The sequence below is a fragment of the Carcharodon carcharias genome, chromosome 10 (genome assembly GCF_017639515.1).
Source record: "Carcharodon carcharias isolate sCarCar2 chromosome 10, sCarCar2.pri, whole genome shotgun sequence".
Lineage (NCBI taxonomy): Eukaryota > Metazoa > Chordata > Chondrichthyes > Lamniformes > Lamnidae > Carcharodon > Carcharodon carcharias.
The window spans coordinates 145616467-145633478 of record NC_054476.1 but is presented as its reverse complement, the minus strand read 5'-3'; the positions used below and the strand labels follow the sequence as shown (position 1 = coordinate 145633478).

General features: G+C 46.1%; 1 protein-coding gene across 1 annotated transcript in view; it reads right to left on the bottom strand.

Moving 5' to 3' along the window:
- The window catches only part of ppm1da (protein phosphatase, Mg2+/Mn2+ dependent, 1Da), a 33108-nt gene extending 20588 nt beyond the window's left edge, over positions 1-12520 (bottom strand). Inside the window, exon 1 of the mRNA XM_041197813.1 lies at positions 12060-12520. Within this exon, the coding sequence (XP_041053747.1) occupies positions 12060-12432 (373 nt within the window). The 5' untranslated portion in view covers positions 12433-12520. The remainder of the gene's footprint in view (positions 1-12059) is intronic.
- Positions 12521-17012: the final 4492 nt, after the last annotated feature.

Below are 17012 nucleotides of genomic sequence, written 5' to 3'. Positions count from 1 at the left end.
AATTCTCCTCGTTTTCGAATTGCTCTGTGTCTCTCCCCTCCATACCTCTAATCCCTTTCAGCCCCGCAACCCTCAGAGATATCTGCACTTTTCTAATCCCGGACTCCTGTGTCTTCCTGATTTTAATCACTCCACCACTGGTGTGGCCACGCCTTCAGTTGCCTCAGCCCTAGACTCTGGAATTCCCTCCCTAAACCTCTCCATCTCTCACTCCTTTGAGACGCTCCTTAAAACCTACTTTTTTGACAAAGTTTTTGGTCACCTGTTCTAACGTCTTTATGAGGCTCAGGGCCAAATTTTGTTTAATGACACACCTGTGAAGCACCTTGGGACGTTTCATTACATTAAAGGCACTATATAAATACAAGTTGTTGTTCTTTGTAGGATCATGCTGTGCACAGCTTGGCTGCCCTGTTACCATTACCAACAGCACCCATTGCAAGAGTGCAAAGGGCTTTGAGATGTTCTGAGATTGTGATAAGCTGCAGAAATACAAATCTTTCTTACCATTGTACAGGGTGTCAAGAGCATCAGTCCCACAGTACTAGGTAGTGCAGGGGAGGGGAGAGGGAAGGGGTTGGGAGTGGGGGTTGCAGACAGAAAGGCTGGCTCTCCCCCTGCTAGTTAGCCAGTGCTCTTCCCACCTCCTCCCCACTGACACAACCTGGTTGAGCTTAAATGGCCCATCATGTACCTCCTTTATATACCGCAGTAAGGAACTCCACATAATATTTTGCATGATGGGTTTGTTTACACATCTAGCATTTATCAAGATTATGGTCTTCAACTTACTTAACGGAAATTATCCACCTGTACTTAACTCATTTTGGCAGCCATACCCCATTGGAAACTGTGCCAGGAGTGAGGTGAAGACTGACAGCTGAGACAGGATCTGGGAGGGAGGTGGGGGGCCACAACATCCCCCTCCCAAAACCCTACTACCCCCAAAACTTCAGGCCCCTGCCTGGGGCCACCACTATGAGACGGCAAAAAGAAACCAAATAGAAACAGGGGACCTTTCAGCCCCTTGAGTCCCTCAGTTAGACAATGGCTGATATGTTTCTTAATTTGGTTCAATATTCGTTAATACCCTTACCTCAAAAATGTAATAATCTCAATTTGAATTTCTTAAATCAACCCTTTCGGCAGCATTTCGAGGGGAGAGAGTTCCAGATTGTCGCTCCCCTTTGTGTGAAGAAGTGTTTTCTGACATCACCCCTGTAGAGCCTGGCTCTAATTTTCAGGTTCTGTCCCCTTGTTCCAGTGGAAATAGATTATCTCGATCCACTCTGACAAATCCTTTAATCAGGTGAAACACCTCAATCAAGTCACCCCCTGCCTCATCATCGTCCCACTGCCTGGCCCGACAAAACCTCCCATCGTCAACCTCATCCAAGGGGTACTGGCATGGCCAAAGGGGCAGCAGTGGCATCAACAAACGAACTCAGCCCCCTGTGGTGCGACACTCCGGCCCGGCGCGACACTCCGGCCCGGCGCTACTCTCACCTCCAGGACAGGAGCCTGATGCAGAACAGCCAAGCTTCAATCCACAAGCCCTGGCAAACCAGGCTGAGGCATGTGATTATTATTCATTGCTAGGACGTGGCAGTCACTGACACAGCTGGACATTTATTGCTCATCCCTCATTGCCCCAAAACCAAAGGCAGTTGCATTCCTACAGTTTGTGTTCGACTACAGCTCCGAACAATCCCCATCCACCACTACTCTCCTCCGTCTGGCTGAACTTGTTCTCACGCTGAACAATTTCTCCTTCAACTCCTCTCACTTCCTCCAAATAAAAGGTGTGGCTATGGGTACCCGCATGGGCCCCAGCTATGCCTGTCTCTTTATGGGGTATGTGGAACATTCCTTGTTGCAGTCCTACTCCGGCCCCCTTCCACAACTCTTTCTCCGGTACATCGATGATTATTTCGGTGCTGCTTCATGCTCTCGTCAGGACTTGGAAAAATTTATTAATTTTGCTTCCAATCTCCACCCCTCCATCATTTTCACGTGGTCCATCTCTGACACTTCCCTTCCCTTCCTTGACCTCTCTGTCTCAATCTCTGGTGATAGACTGTCCACCAATATCCATTACAAACCCACCGACACCCACAGCTATCTCGACTACAGCTCCTCACACCCCACTTCCTGTAAGGACTCCATCCCATTCTCTCAGTTCCTTCGCCTCCGTCGCATCTGTTCCGATGATGCTACATTCAAAAACAGTTCCTCTGACATGTCCTCCTTCTTCCTTAACCGAGGTTTTCCACCCACGGTCGTTGACAGGGCCCTCAACCGTGTCCGGCCCATCTCCCGCGCATCCGCCCTCACTCCTTCTCCTCCCTCCCAGAAACATGATAGGGTCCCCCTTGTCCTCACTTATCACCCCACCAGCCTCCGCATTCAAAGGATCATCCTCCGCCATTTCCGCCAACTCCAGCATGATGCCACTACCAAACACATCTTCCCTTCACCCCCCTTATCGGCATTCCGTAGGGATCGCTCCCTCCGGGACACCCTGGTCCACTCCTCCATCACCCCCTACTCCTCAACCCCCTCCTATGGCACAACCCCATGCCCACGCAAAAGATGCAACACCAGCCCCTTCACTTCCTCTCTCCTCACCGTCCAAGGACCCAAACACACCTTTCAAGTGAAGCAGCATTTCACTTGCATTTCCCCCAACTTAGTCTACTGCATTCGTTGCTCCCAATGTGGTCTCCTCTACATTGGAGAGACCAAACGTAAACTGGGCGACCGCTTTGCAGAACACCTGCGGTCTGTCCGCAAGAATGACCCAAACCTCCCTGTCGCTTGCCATTTTAACACTCCACCCTGCTCTCTTGCCCACATGTCTGTCCTTGGCTTGCTGCATTGTTCCAGTGAAGCCCAACGCAAACTGGAGGAACAACACCTCATCTTCCGACTAGGGACTTTACAGCCTTCCGGACTGAATATTGAATTCAACAACTTTAGGTCGTGAGTCCCCTCCCCCATCCCCACCCCCTTTCTGTTTCCCCCTTCTTTTTTTTTTCCCAATAAATTATAAAGATTTTCCTTTTCCCACCTATTTCCATTATATAAAATAAAAAAAAACCCACTAGAGCTATACCTTGAGTGCCCTACTATCCATTCTTAATTAGCACATTCGTTTAGATAATATCACCAACTTTAACTTTAACACCTATGTGTTCTATTGTACTATTGTTGTTGACATCTTTTGATGATCTGCTTCTATCACTGCTTGTTTGTCGCTACAACCACACCAACCCCCTCCACCTCTCTGTCTCTCTATCTCTCCGCCCCCCACACACACACCTTAAACCAGCTTATATTTCAGCTCTTTCCTGGACTCGAACTCAAGTTCTGTCGAAGGGTCATGAGGACTCGAAACGTCAACTCTTTTCTTCTCCGCCGATGCTGCCAGACCTGCTGAGTTTTTCCAGGTAATTCTGTTTTTGTTTTGCATTCCTACAGTGCCTCGCGTGACTTCAGCAGGTACCAAAGCACTTTACAGCCAGTGAAATTCTCACCATTGTGTAATGTGAGAAAAGCGGCAGATAATTTTGCACGCAGAAAGATCCCACATAGATAAATGACTGGACTGAGTGTTTCATTGATATTGTTGGTGCTGACCCTTCTCTTCTAGCTTGTTATTCTTTTTAGTGGTTTGGATAATCCAGAGGGGCTTGCCTAGCCACTTCAGAAGGGCCATTAAGAGTCAACCACATTTGGTGAGGGATGGAATCACTTATATTCTTCAAGTTATAGATTCCTTATCTTATTACGGGTTTCAGCTATGATGCTGTGGCAGCACTGTCGAACCTTTGATCTTCTGAGGCAGTGCTGCACTGTCAGAGGTCACACCTTTTGGATGAGATGTTAAACCCTCTCAGGTGGGCACAGAGCAGAAGTGGAGGTGCGGTGGGAGTTGGGGGTCCTCCTGATGTTCCTGAAAAAATATTTACCCCTAAAACATCACTTAAAACACATTACCTGATTATTGTCACGTTGCTGTTCGTGGGAGCTTGCTGTGCGCAAACTAGCTGCCGCATTTCTTACATTACAACAGCGGCTACACTTCATAAAGTACTTAATTGGTCGTAACGTGCTCTGGGACATCCTAAGGTCACAAAAGGTGCTACAGAAATACAAGATCTCCCTTTCTTTCCATTAGGTCCAGACAGCAAGGACAGCAGGTGTCCTTCTCTCAAGAACATTAGGGAACCAGTGGGATTTTTACAACAATCCAACAGTTTCCTGGTCACTTTTGCTGACACCAGCTTATTTGCTGATTTATTTATTTTTTTGTGTTTAAACACCTTCCTCAAAGTCCAATCCTGTTTGAAGTTAGTGTCAACAGCTCAAGATGTACGCAAATCAGTCTTCTGCATCTGGGCTCACATTCTTCCCTAGGCCAACACCACCTGGACAGACTGGCCCATCATTCCCCTCCCACTGGTTGTGGGATCTTGCTGTGCACCATCTTTGCAGTCACATGGAAAGGAAGAAGAGACAGTAGAAAGCAAGAAAGGGAGAGAGAGTGCAACAGACCAGACAGAAATACACACTTGCACTACTTCATTAGGCGTAGCAAGCTTTTGGGAGTAATGTTCTAAAGTTCTTGTGGTTATGTCCACGTTTACACTACAAATAAGGCAGGGCCAGATTTACTGTGGTACAAGCCTTGCAGTGTAAATGGAGGGGTGGGTCAGGTCACCCAAAGGACACTGGGAGGTGGACCTATTGGGGTAGACCCATCCCAGCATGGGCTTTGACCCAGCAAACGTCCCAGGAGGGAAGTCGGATTCAGTACCAAGGCAAGATCAGCACTTTGGTGGATAGATCTGTTTTACCTGGGCCAGAAAGCAATGCTGAATAGGCAGTATAACTTCCATTTGGCAGCTCCATCTCACTCAACTTCCAAGAGACACCACTGTCGGAAACCTAGCTTGCCCCAGGGATCTGGTCTTCCTTCCCCTTCGCAAAACGTGACACCAAGCCACATAACTGAATATTGGGACAGGTTACCAAAAACTTGGTTAAACAGTTAGGGTTTAAGGAACATCTTAAAGGAGGAGAGAAAGAGAAAAAGATAAAGATGGAAAGGGTGTGGGAAGAGAATTCCAGAGCTTAGGGCCCAGGCAGCTGAAGGCACGGATGGAGTGGTGGAGTGATTAAAATTGCGGATGCACAGGAGACTGGGATTGAAGGAAAGTTGATCTGAGCTTTGGAGATTGCAGATAGGGAGCTGCAAGGCCATAGAGGAATTTGAACAAATGGGTGCGGTGTCATTCATGGGCACATGACGAAGCTTTCGATAACCTCACCAGCTGGAAACACTGGTCTAACCAGTCACATTCTATACTCCTTCGTGGCAACGTCCCAGAAAGATGACAGACTTCAATTATCTGACAGCAGCTCAGCGCTCGGGTGAAAAGCAGCAGCAGGCAATTAGTTTGCAATTGCCTTAAATCTGGGGCCCTCTTGTTACCAACCCTTCTGTCACTTGTTTACTCAATCAAAACCCATTATGATTTTGAATACCTCTATTAAATCTTCCCTTAACCTTCTCTGCTCCAAGGAGAAGTCCCTCATCCTTGGTACCATCCTGGCAAATCTCATCTGCACTCTCCAAGGCAACAACATCCTTCCGAAAGTGTGACGTCCGGAATTTACCACAACGCTCCAGCTGAGGCCCGCCCAATATTTTATAAAGGTTTAGCACTAACTCACTTGCTTTTGTATTCTATCCCACTGTTAATAAACCCTGAAACCCCTTTTTTTAAATAGTCTTCCCAACTTGTCTAGTTACCTTCAAAAATTTGAGTGCATACACCCCAGGTCTCTCTGTCCCTGCATCCCATTTAAATTTGTGCCATTTAGTTAATATTACCTCTCCTCGCTCTTTCTGCACAAGTGTATCAGTTCACCGTTCTGTGTTAAATTTCACTTGCCATGTGTCCAGCCTTCTTCTCACCTGTCTGTGTCCTCCTGTGGTCTGCTACTATTCCCCTCCCTCTTTACATTCCTGAGTTTCATGTCGTCAGCAAATTATGCCCTTCCCTGGAGTGACAACGCCAGGTCATTAATATCTATCAAAGCAACCAGTCTGTTCACCTCTAAGATAAAAGCAAAATACTGCGGATGCTGGAAATCTAGAACAAAAACAAAAATACCTAGAAAAACTCAGCAGAGAGGGATACAGTTAACATTTCGAGTCTGAATGACTCATCAGAAATGAGGAAAAATAGAAAAGAGGTAAAATATAAACTGGTTTGGGGGGTGGGACAGGTAGAGCTGGATAGAGGACCAGTGATAGGTGGAGATAGCCAAAAGATGTCATAGACAAAAAAGGACAAAGAGGTGTTGACAGTGGTGATATTAGCTAAGAAATGTACTAATGGGAACATTAAGGGTGGAAATCAGGACGAGCAAGGGACAGATAGCCCTAGTGGGGTGGGGGGGCTTGAAATAAGCTAAAAGGTAGAGATGAAACAATGGATGGCAATACATTTAAAAATAATGGATATAGGTGGGAAATTTGCCATTATTTTTAAATGTATTTCCATCCATTGTTTTATCTCCACCTTTTAGCCTATTTCGAACCCCCCACCCCACTAGGGCTATCTATCCAGCTCTACCTGTCCCAGCACCCCCTGGGGGAATCCCACTGAACAAATAGGTATCCAGTTGTGGGGAAGGGGGTTGGGAATCCCACTGACCACAAGTATTCAGCTGCATGGGGGGGGTGCTCCCACTGCCCAAACCCTACATAAACAAGTATCCAACTGCAGGGTGGAGGGGCTTGCACTCTGAAGGCTGGCATTGGAGAGGGCAGTGTAGAGGGAGAAAGGGACATGTCTGGACAGAGTGCAAAGACTGGGATTGCCCTACTCAGAGCAGAGAAAGTTAAGGGTAGGTTAAATAAAAGTTTAAAACGACGAGGGAACAGGCAAAGAATCTCCAGTAACAGAAAATGCCAGTGACACTGCCTGCAGAATCTTAACCATTTGCCTTGTATGTCCTCAAAACATTCTGAAACATCTCATAATCAATGAAGTATTTTTGAAGTGCAGTCACTGTGGTCATGTGGGAAAGGCAGCAGCCAATTTGCACAAGGAAGCTCCCATTAACTGCAAGGTGATAATGACTACATAAAGTCACTGATGTTGCTTTGAGGGATAAATATTAGCCAGGACATCAGGGAGAACTCCCCTTGCTCTTCTCTCAATAGTACCATGGGATCTTTTACATCCACCTGAGAGGCATTCAGGTCCAAGTTTAACATCTCGTCTGCAATACAGCACCTGCAACAGCGCAGCACTCTTGAGTGTGCACCAGAATTATGTACTCAGGTCCCTGGAATGGAACTTAAACCTGCAACCTTCCAATGGGGAGGCGAGAATGCCCCCCCCCACTGTGTCATGGCTGACACAAGGTGATCAAAACTAGCTCAAGTCCAGATCCTAATTGAAGTTACAGGGTAGCCTGTTTCTTCCACAAGATCACCCCTGGACCAGATAGAAACAGGTCCAGCTCTTGCTTGGAGCAATTCACCGAATCAGTGTTCACCCCTCAACCTGGCTGTCTGTTTCACTATTTTCTAACTGCCTTCGGTTAGCTTTTTAAATCGCCTCTCGAATGTGTAACCATAGCTAGTGACCAGTTGATTATCTATCTTCGGTGCTTTTGGGATTCTGCTTGTGCTAACCTGTTCATTTTTTGTGCTCCCCTCTTTTGTTTTAAACTGGACATTATTTCATCTTGTGCATTTATTGGCATAAAGTTTTGTCTCCTTACCCACTGTCCTGTTTTCACAACAATCCAAGTCCTTCTGGGAAGTCAGATTGGGATTTTGAAAGTGTAATAAATTGTAGGAGAACCAGAAGTCTGGGGGAAGTGGGGTGAGGAGTTCCACAGTTTAGATGTTCAAAGAAAGAATAGTTGAACAAGGAGATGAACAGACTGAAACAAAAACAAAAATACCTGGAAAAACTCAGCAGGTCTGGCAGCATCTGCAGAGAGGAACACAGTTAATGTTTCGAGTCCGTATGACTCTTCAACAGTACTACGGAAAAATAGAAAATAGATGAAATATAAGTTGGCTTAAGGGGGACCGGGACAGGTAGAGCTGGATAGAGGGCCAGTGATAGTTGGAGATTGCCAAAAGATGTCATAGACAAAAGGACAAAGAGGTGTTGACGGTGGTGATAATAGCTAAGAAATGTGCTAATGGTGACATTAAGGGTAGAAAGCAGGATGAGCAAGGGACAGATAGCCCTAGTGGGTGGGGGAGATCGAAACAGGCTAAAAGCTAGAGATAAAATCACCTATTTCCATTATTTTTAAATATATTTCCATCCATTGTTTTATCTCTACCTTTAAGCCCATTTCGATCCCTTCCGCCCATCCCACCCAAATTAGAGCCATCTGCCACTAGCTTGCTTCCCTTAATGTCGCCATTAGCACATCCTTTAGATAATATCACCACCGTCAACACCCTTTTGTCCTTTTGTCAATAACATCTTTGGCAGTCTCATCTTGGCCTCCACCTATCACTGGCCCCCTATCAAGCTCTCCTGTTCCACCACCTTCTACGATCTTATATTTCATCTCATTTCTATGTCTTTGTTCTGATGAAGGGTCAAAAGGGCTCGAAATGTCAACTGTATCCCTCTCCGCAGATGCTGTCAGACCTGCAAGTTTTTCTAGGTATTTTTGTTTTTGTTCTAGATTTCCAGCATCCGCAGTATTTTGCTTTTATCTTAGTCTGTGGGTGTGTTTTAATTGGATTAAAGCCTGGGTGCTTTGATATGTACTAGTTTTGATATGTAAGAGAGATAGTGTGTATTTAATTTTTTTTGAATAGAACATTCAAGAAGTGGGGTGAAAAGAACCACCTAGCTAGCAGATACCAAACAATATGTTTATATTACTGATAAAATATTGGTACTATGAAAGGAGTTTTATTGTAAAAGTTGGAGTTCAAAGAGGCTGGTGATACAATGAGAATTTACATTCAATAGGGCTGGTAGGTATAACTTCAGCAGCCTTGTGTGTGTAGGGCAGAGGCAATGTGACATCAAAAGGCAGCTGTCAGGCTCCAAAGTGAAAAGAAACTCATTTTGAATTTGTAAGGTGAAAATGCTTTGACTGATAAAAACAAAAAAACTGCGGATGCTGGAAATCCAAAACAAAAACAGAATTACCTGGAAAAACACAGCACGTCTGGCAGCATCGGCGGAGAAGAAAAGAGTTGACGTTTCGAGTCCTCATGACCCTTCAGCAGAAGTGGCTGAATCCAAGGAGAGGGGTGAAATATAAGCTGGTTTAAGGTGGGGGGGGGTGGGGGAAAGAGAGAGAGAGAGAGAGAGAGAGAGAGAGGAAGAGAAGTGGAGGGGGGGTGGTGTGGTTGTAGGGACAAGCAAGCAGTGATAGGAGCAGATATTCAAAAGATGTCACAGACAAAAGAACACAGAGGTGTTGAAGTTGGTGATATTATTTAAACGAATGTGCTAATGAAGAATGGATGGTAGGGCACTCAAGGTATAGCTCTAGTGGGGGTGGGGGGCATAAAAGATTTAAAAATAATGGAAATAGGTGGGAAAAGAAAAATCTATATAAATTCTTGGAAAAAACAAAAGGAAGGGGGAAGAAACAGAAAGGGGGTGGGGATGGAGGAGGGAGGTCAAGATCTAAAGTTGTTGAATTCAATATTCAGTCTGGAAGGCTGTATGCTTTGACTGATGATTGGTTAAGTCTATGGGCTGCTGTTGCCTTAATGGAGATTAGTTTGGGAATTTGTTAAAAAGTTATGATAGTAGTAATTTGAAGCCATGTGTATGTATATTTTAACTTGTGCGAATTAATAAAATATTTCATTTAGTTTAATGTAAAGCCTGAAGAACTGGTAAGCTGCAGGGCTATGGGCCGGGTGCAGGAAGGTGGGAATAGAAAGGGCACCTGTGTGTCCTCGGGCTGACATGGACAAGAATGGCCTCCTTCTGTGCTGTAAATTTTCAATGGTTCTATGGTGGTCTGATTCCTGAATTTAGAGTCGCTTCTCAAACATAACTCTTAAAATTATAGGTTATGACGGTTTCTCTTTCTAAAGTTTCTATCTGGGATTTTTAAATAATTCCGCTTTACCAACTGCATCAGTCATAACAAGTGAGATTCCCCCGGGTGGATACCTGTTTGGGCAATGGGATTCCCACCCCCTGTGGTTGGATACCTGTTTGGGCAATGGGGTTCCCACCTCCCCGCAGTTGGATACCTGTTTGGGCAATTGGGTTCCCACCTCCCCACAGTTGGATACCTGTTTGGGCAATTGGGTTCCCACCTCCCCACAGTTGGATACCTGTTTGGGCAATGGGATTCCCACCTCCCCGCAGTTGGATACCTGTTTGGGCAATGGGATTCCCACCTCCCCGCAGTTGGATACCTGTTTGGGCAATGGGATTCCCACCTCCCCGCAGTTGGATACCTGTTTGGGCAATGGGATTCCCACCTCCCCGCAGTTGGATACCTGTTTGGGCAATGGGATTCCCACCTCCCCGCAGTTGGATACCTGTTTGGGCAATGCGGTTCACACCTCCCCCGCAGTTGGATACCTGTTTGGGCAATGGGGTTCACACACCTCCTGTTTGGGCAACGGGATTCCACCCCCCTCAGCCTTGGCCCCACCCCACGGCTGCAATAATAACTTTCCGTCTCCAAGCAACGGTCCCCAAGGCAACCCAGAGGAGCCACCCCCCCTCCCTCGCGCTCCCATTGGTCGGCCCGGGACGCCCTACGCCACAATCGATTGGCTGAGAGCCCTGTCAATCTGGACAAGTCCACCGCGCGAGGTAATTTGTTTCAAAAAGAAGTCTGAGCGTTCCATCGGCAATGTAACCAATTGCGGCAGTCACAAAAACCCTCAAGTAAACTAGCTCTCATCCCAATAAAGTCCTTCAAAAGACTTCATGTTGTGCATAAATCTAAAGGACACTGTCACCGTTATTTTAGCAACTGCAAGCAATTCACGAGAGTCGCTTTTATTCCGAATGGCGCGTTATTATTCAAAACCTGGTCAACTGAATTCAGCCTAGCTAACCTCAACTACTTGCATCTTCCAGATGCGAGTCTTGCCCATGGCTGGGATTGGTACGGCTTCCTTTCTATTTTTTTTAGATTGCGATCTATTGCAACTGTTTTACTGTTCTTTAAACATGTAAGAAAATCTTAACTAACTCAAACCAATAGGAAAGGATGAATTGTTCACTCGACGCTTTGGCGCCTTGGAAACCAACCGTCACTTATTTTTTTTTAAAAAAACAAATGGAGACTCTGTGGCTCCAAAGTCGAGAAAGTATCATTCAGATTTAATTCTCAACTTCGACAGCCGCTAACTATAGCCTGTCAGAGTTAGTGACAGCCCGGGCTGCTCTGTTCTGTTGTATAAATGAAGAAGCGACTCCCGAGTTAGATTTTAAGGCAAATATTTCACGACCTTGTGTCAAAAACCTCTTTGATATCATGTGTTATTTTGACGTATTACACAGCATATAAACACAAAGCTAGTCACTCAATAAATGTGGTGAGATTCATTCACAATATGTTGGATCAGTTACCAACTGTATTAATGGTAAATGTCGAAATGCTTCCCTTAACATGCAGCGTTAGTAGCCGCCACAATCAGCTGGGATCATTTTTTTAAGTCTGGGAATTGACCCGAAATAAGCAAACCCCAAATCCCTCTGCTGAAACTGACGGGCAGTGAAATCCCAGGAAAGCCGACATGGATCTTAATCCGGAACCGAGCGGCTTAAGGAGAGGATAAGAAGCTGGGGGGGGGGGGGGGGTGCAGAAGCAGACAAACAGTGAGAAGGGAGCGGTATTAGCAGCAACTCTGTAAAGAGCCGGTGCGCCGGTCTGAGGCCGCTCCGAATGTTGAGATTGTTACAATCCCGAGGCCGATTGTTACAAAGTGAAATGTAACAAATGTCTCGGGCCCCACCGCGCTGCCGCTTCGCTGGTTATTGTTTCTTTTTGCCTCCCTAGTTACTCACGGAGTTTTTTCCACATGGCATAGTGACAAGCGATGAAGCCTTTGCGGATCGCCCCCCGGAATTCCTCGGGATCCTCCGACAAGAAACCCCGCTGCTTCTTGATACATTTCCACAGATTGTCGCGGGCGAACACCGCCGCTTCCCGGCCGCCGTGCCCGTCAAAGACGGCGAAGAATGCCACCCCGGGCCGGGGCCGGGATCGGGGCCGCTGCTCCCCGCCGCTTCCCGCTGCCGCTTCCTCCTCCTCGCTCTCCACCTCGCCAGGCTCGGCCTCCGACTCAATCACCACCTGGGTCACATCCTCCATGTATTTCCTCCCGCCCTGGTCCGAGTGAACACTGACCCGCAGCGAGAACAGGCTGTCGGCTGACATTCTCCGCCGGATCCCGGCCGCTTCCTCTTCTCGGCCTGTGTCCCGGGTATTGTTTATCTCCCCGGCGGTTTGGGCATGCGCGCTGAGGGCAGGAATCGTCAGCACGCCGGACGCGTAACCATCAGCACGTCGACAGACGTGACTACGTCATCGCGCAAACAACCGGGCGCTGACGTCACCGTGCAGGCCCAGGGTGGGGGGGGTGGTGTAGTGATCTGTGACGTGTCGCGGCCCCACCCTCTTCAACAAAAACAAAAATACCTGGAAAAACTTAGCAGGTCTGACAGCATCTGCGGAGAGGAACACAGTTAACGAACTTCCCGCCCTCTTCACGTCGCCACGTAGACACAATGAAGGACGCGATGATGTCATCGCGCCGGGCGCCTCAAAAAGTAACAAACGTGATTGTGTCATCACGCACAAACTTTAACTAATATGACAGTCTCATCAACACGTGGAGCCAGTTTTCAGCAATGATTTTAGAGAATGGTGGAGCAGGCTTGAGGGACCGAATGGTCTTCTACTTTTGCTATTTCACATGGAACCAACATGATAATGTCAATACGCACACACAGGACAAAATATAACCAAACAGTTAAGCTCACATGTTCAGGCACGGATTGTATGATCTCCCAGCAGAGTGGGCAGTCCAAACTCGAGCTGGGACACCAACAACAACCACGATGTCTTACCCAGTGTCTCCAACATAGTAAAACATCTCAATATGCTTCACAGGAGCAATTATCAAATAAATTTTGACACCAAATCCCTTAAAAGGACATTTAGAACAGGTGACCAGGAGGTTAGGAATGCCTTAAAATTGGCACCCAGTCCAGCATTAACTCAATTTTAAAATTACCTTCCACATGTTCAAGTCACTCCATGGCCTTGCTATGTAACCACCTTCAGCCCTAGAGCCTTCCAAGATCTCTGCGCATCTCCAATTCTGGTCCGTCTTCCACTTTCATTTTTTCCACTCGTGGCTGCTGTCCCTTCATCTGTCTAAATTCTGGGATTCCCTCCCTAAACCTCTCCAACTCGCTTCCTCTTGTTCCTCCTTTAAGATGTTCCTTACAACATAATTCTTTGACTAAGTTTTCGGTTACCTATCCTAACATGGCTCAGTGTCAAATTGAGTGTGATAACACTCCTGTAAAACACTTTGGGACATTTTATTATGTTAAAGTTACGACATAAATGCAATTTACTGTTGTTGTAAACCGATTTTAATATTTGAGCACAGGGTCATGTCAAAATTACTGTGCAATAGACTTAGCAACTAGAACAATTTTCAGATGCACAGAGGTACATTTCATGCAGGAGAAACGCTATTAGCAAAGGACGAAGAAGCAAAGGACAAAATAGCCCCATTCATTCTCACATACAGTTTACTGTAACAGCAGCTGAAACAAATACTGGGCAATGTACAGGAATCAGGCTTTACACTGGGTCAGTCACAGAATGTACAGTTTGGTTAGAGGAACACAAAGTCTAAACAGAGTGGTCTTCATAACAATTGAAATTTCAAGTTATAGTCAACAAATATTAACAATGGTGAATGTGTGGGAAAGATTTCACTGTAACAACTCGTAATTTGCAGGATCATCCAGCATTGAAATAGGCCATTCAAAAACACAAAATTTAGGAGCAGAAGTAGGCCATTCGGCACCTTGAGCCTGCTCCACCATATGACAAAACCATGACTGATCTGATTGTGGCCTCAACTCCACTTTCCTGTTTACCCCCTATAACCTTTGGCTCCCTTGTCAATCAAGAATCTATCTAACTCAGCCTTAAAAATATTCAACGATCCTCTTCCACCACTTTAGGGAAGAGAATTCCACATACTAACAGCCCTCTGAGAGAAAACATTTCTCCTCATCTCTGTCTTAAATGGGCCCATTGAGTCCAATCAACACTCACTGCACATACCTTTTAATATCCCACCTTGTCCAATCCCACTCTCCCCTCACTCCCAGCACCCTTTAATATCCCACCCAGTCTAAAACCACTCTCCTCCATGCACCCTGCACCTTTTAATATCCCACCCAGACTAATCACACTTTCCCACTCATTCCCCACACACTTTAATATTCCACCCAGGCTAATCCCATACTCCCCATACCCATTAATATCCCACCCAGTCTAATCCCATTCTCCCCCTCACACCCTGCCCCTTTTAATATCCCACCCAGAATAATCACTCTCCCACTCACTCCCCATACCCTTTAATATTCCACCCAGTCTAATCCCACTCCTCCCTCACTCCCCAAACCCTTTAGTATCACACCCAGTCTAATCCCACTCTCCCCATCACTCGCCGCAGCTTTCAATGTCTCACCCAGTCTAATCCCACTCTCCCCTCGCTCCCCACATCCTTTAATATCCCACAGTCTAATCCCACTCTCCCCATCAATCCCAGCACCCTTTAATATCCCACCCAGTCTAATCCCACTCTCGCCCACACTCCCCAAACGTTTTAATATCCCACTCAATCTAATCCCATTCTCATTCATTCTGCCTTGCTAATTTTGGGAATTATGCTTGAGGAATTTTCCCAGCCGGGTGCTAGAAGGAGATCTGGTCTGATCTGGTGTTGAAGTGGGGAAGGCTTTGGGAAGGAGATGCTTCTGAGAACAACAACAGGTGCAGTTGAGCAGTATATGTAAAGGGAGATTATACAAACAGAAAATGCTGGAAAAACTCAGCAGGTTTAGTAACATCTGTGGAGAGAGAAACAGAGTTAATGTTTCGAGTCCATATGACCCTTCTTCAAAGCGGTCATACAGATACGAAATGTTAACTCTGTTTCTCTCTCCACAGATCCTGCCAGACCTGCTGAGTTTTTCTAGCATTTTCTGTTTCTGTTTCAGAATTCCAGCATCCACAGTATTTTGCTATTATTGAAGGGAGATTATGTCTGATGAACCTGATTGAATTGTTTGAAGAGGTAATTAAAGGAGTGGACAGGAGGATGTCAATGGATGTTATTTATATGTACTTGGAGAAGCGATCTGATAAAGTTCCTTGTAAAAAACTGTTAGCTAAAGTTGAAGCTCAGAGGGTTGAAGGCAACTGTTGACCTGGTTCAGAAATTGGCTGAGTGACAGGAGACAGAGAGTAGGGATGCTGGACAGATACTCTAATGGGCAAAATGTGACCAGTGGTGTCCCACAAGGATCTGTGTTGGGGCCTCAACTAGTCACTGTATTTATTAATGTTTTAGATGATGAGATAGAAAGCCACACATCCAAATTTGCTAATGACAAAAAGATAGATGACAGTGTAAGCAATGTAGATGGAAGTGTAAAATTACAAAGAGATATTGATAGATTAAGAAAATGGAGTTCAATGCAGGAAAATGTGAGATCATCCATTTTTACATTAAAAAGGATAGAACAGGGTACTTACTAAATGGTGAAAAGCTAGAAGCAATGGAGGTCCAAAGTGAATTGGGGGTCCATGTACATAGATCGTTAAAATGTCATGAGCAGGTGAAGAAAATAATCAAAAAGGCTAATGGAATGTTGGCCTTTCTATCTAGAGGACTAGAATATAAGGGGATAAAGTCATGTTTCATCTAAGGCTGGTTAGACCACACCTGGAGTTACTTTGGCCACTACATTTTAAGAAGGATATATTGACCTTGGAGGGAGTGCAGTATAGATTTATCAGAATGATACCTGGACTCTACGTGTTAAACCATAAGGAGTGATTAAACAAACTAGGGTATATTCCCTGGATACTTACCTGGCAGGGGAGAGACCTTGATCGCGTTTCTGCCAGGGAAAGGTCATCAAGCAATGGCTATAACCAGTCGAACTCCTTACCATGGGGTACCTAACACCATCCGAGTCATGGTGAAGGGCAGCGAGCAAGGAACAGGAATGGATAGGACCTTCTTCACCAAGAGGATCCTATTCAAGCTGTGTGGTTTCGAGGCTGTGGAGATCTACTGCCTACAGGATTTCCCCAGCGCTGGATTTTTTGATGTGACTTTCAAGCAAGTGGCAGCTTGCGTCAAACTCCTGAAGGTGTTTGAGGAGAAGAAAGACCTGCCAGAAATGAATATCCCAACAGCAGAGCCGCTCTTTGCTCTGCCGTTGCAATGATACCGGGTTGTGACGGTGCATCTTTACAACCCCTTCGTCCCTGTCGCTGACGTGCTCACCTTCCTTATCAGGTACTTCAATAAGGTTGGGAGCTGCACCGCGGTTAGAGATGATTTGGGGATCTGGACATGTAAACGCCAGGTTAAGATCACGCTCAAGACCGACGGTAAGGGAGCCATCTTCCACCCTCCTTCCAGATTCGCTATCGGGGGAAGCCGTGGCTACCTTGTCTATGCTGGGCAACCCAAACTTTGTCGCTCATGCGGCAAGGCTGGTCATGTGGCGGCCAACTGCAGCGCCGTCCTCTGCAAGAACTGAAAACAGGAAGGGCACCAGACAAAAGACTGTAAACAGGCTAAGTGCTGCAACCTGTGTGGCGAGGCAAGTCACCTCTACAAGACCTGCCCCAAACGTTGCCGTACTAATGCACAGGCAGCCAAAGCCAACGAGGGGGAAGCAAAAGAAATG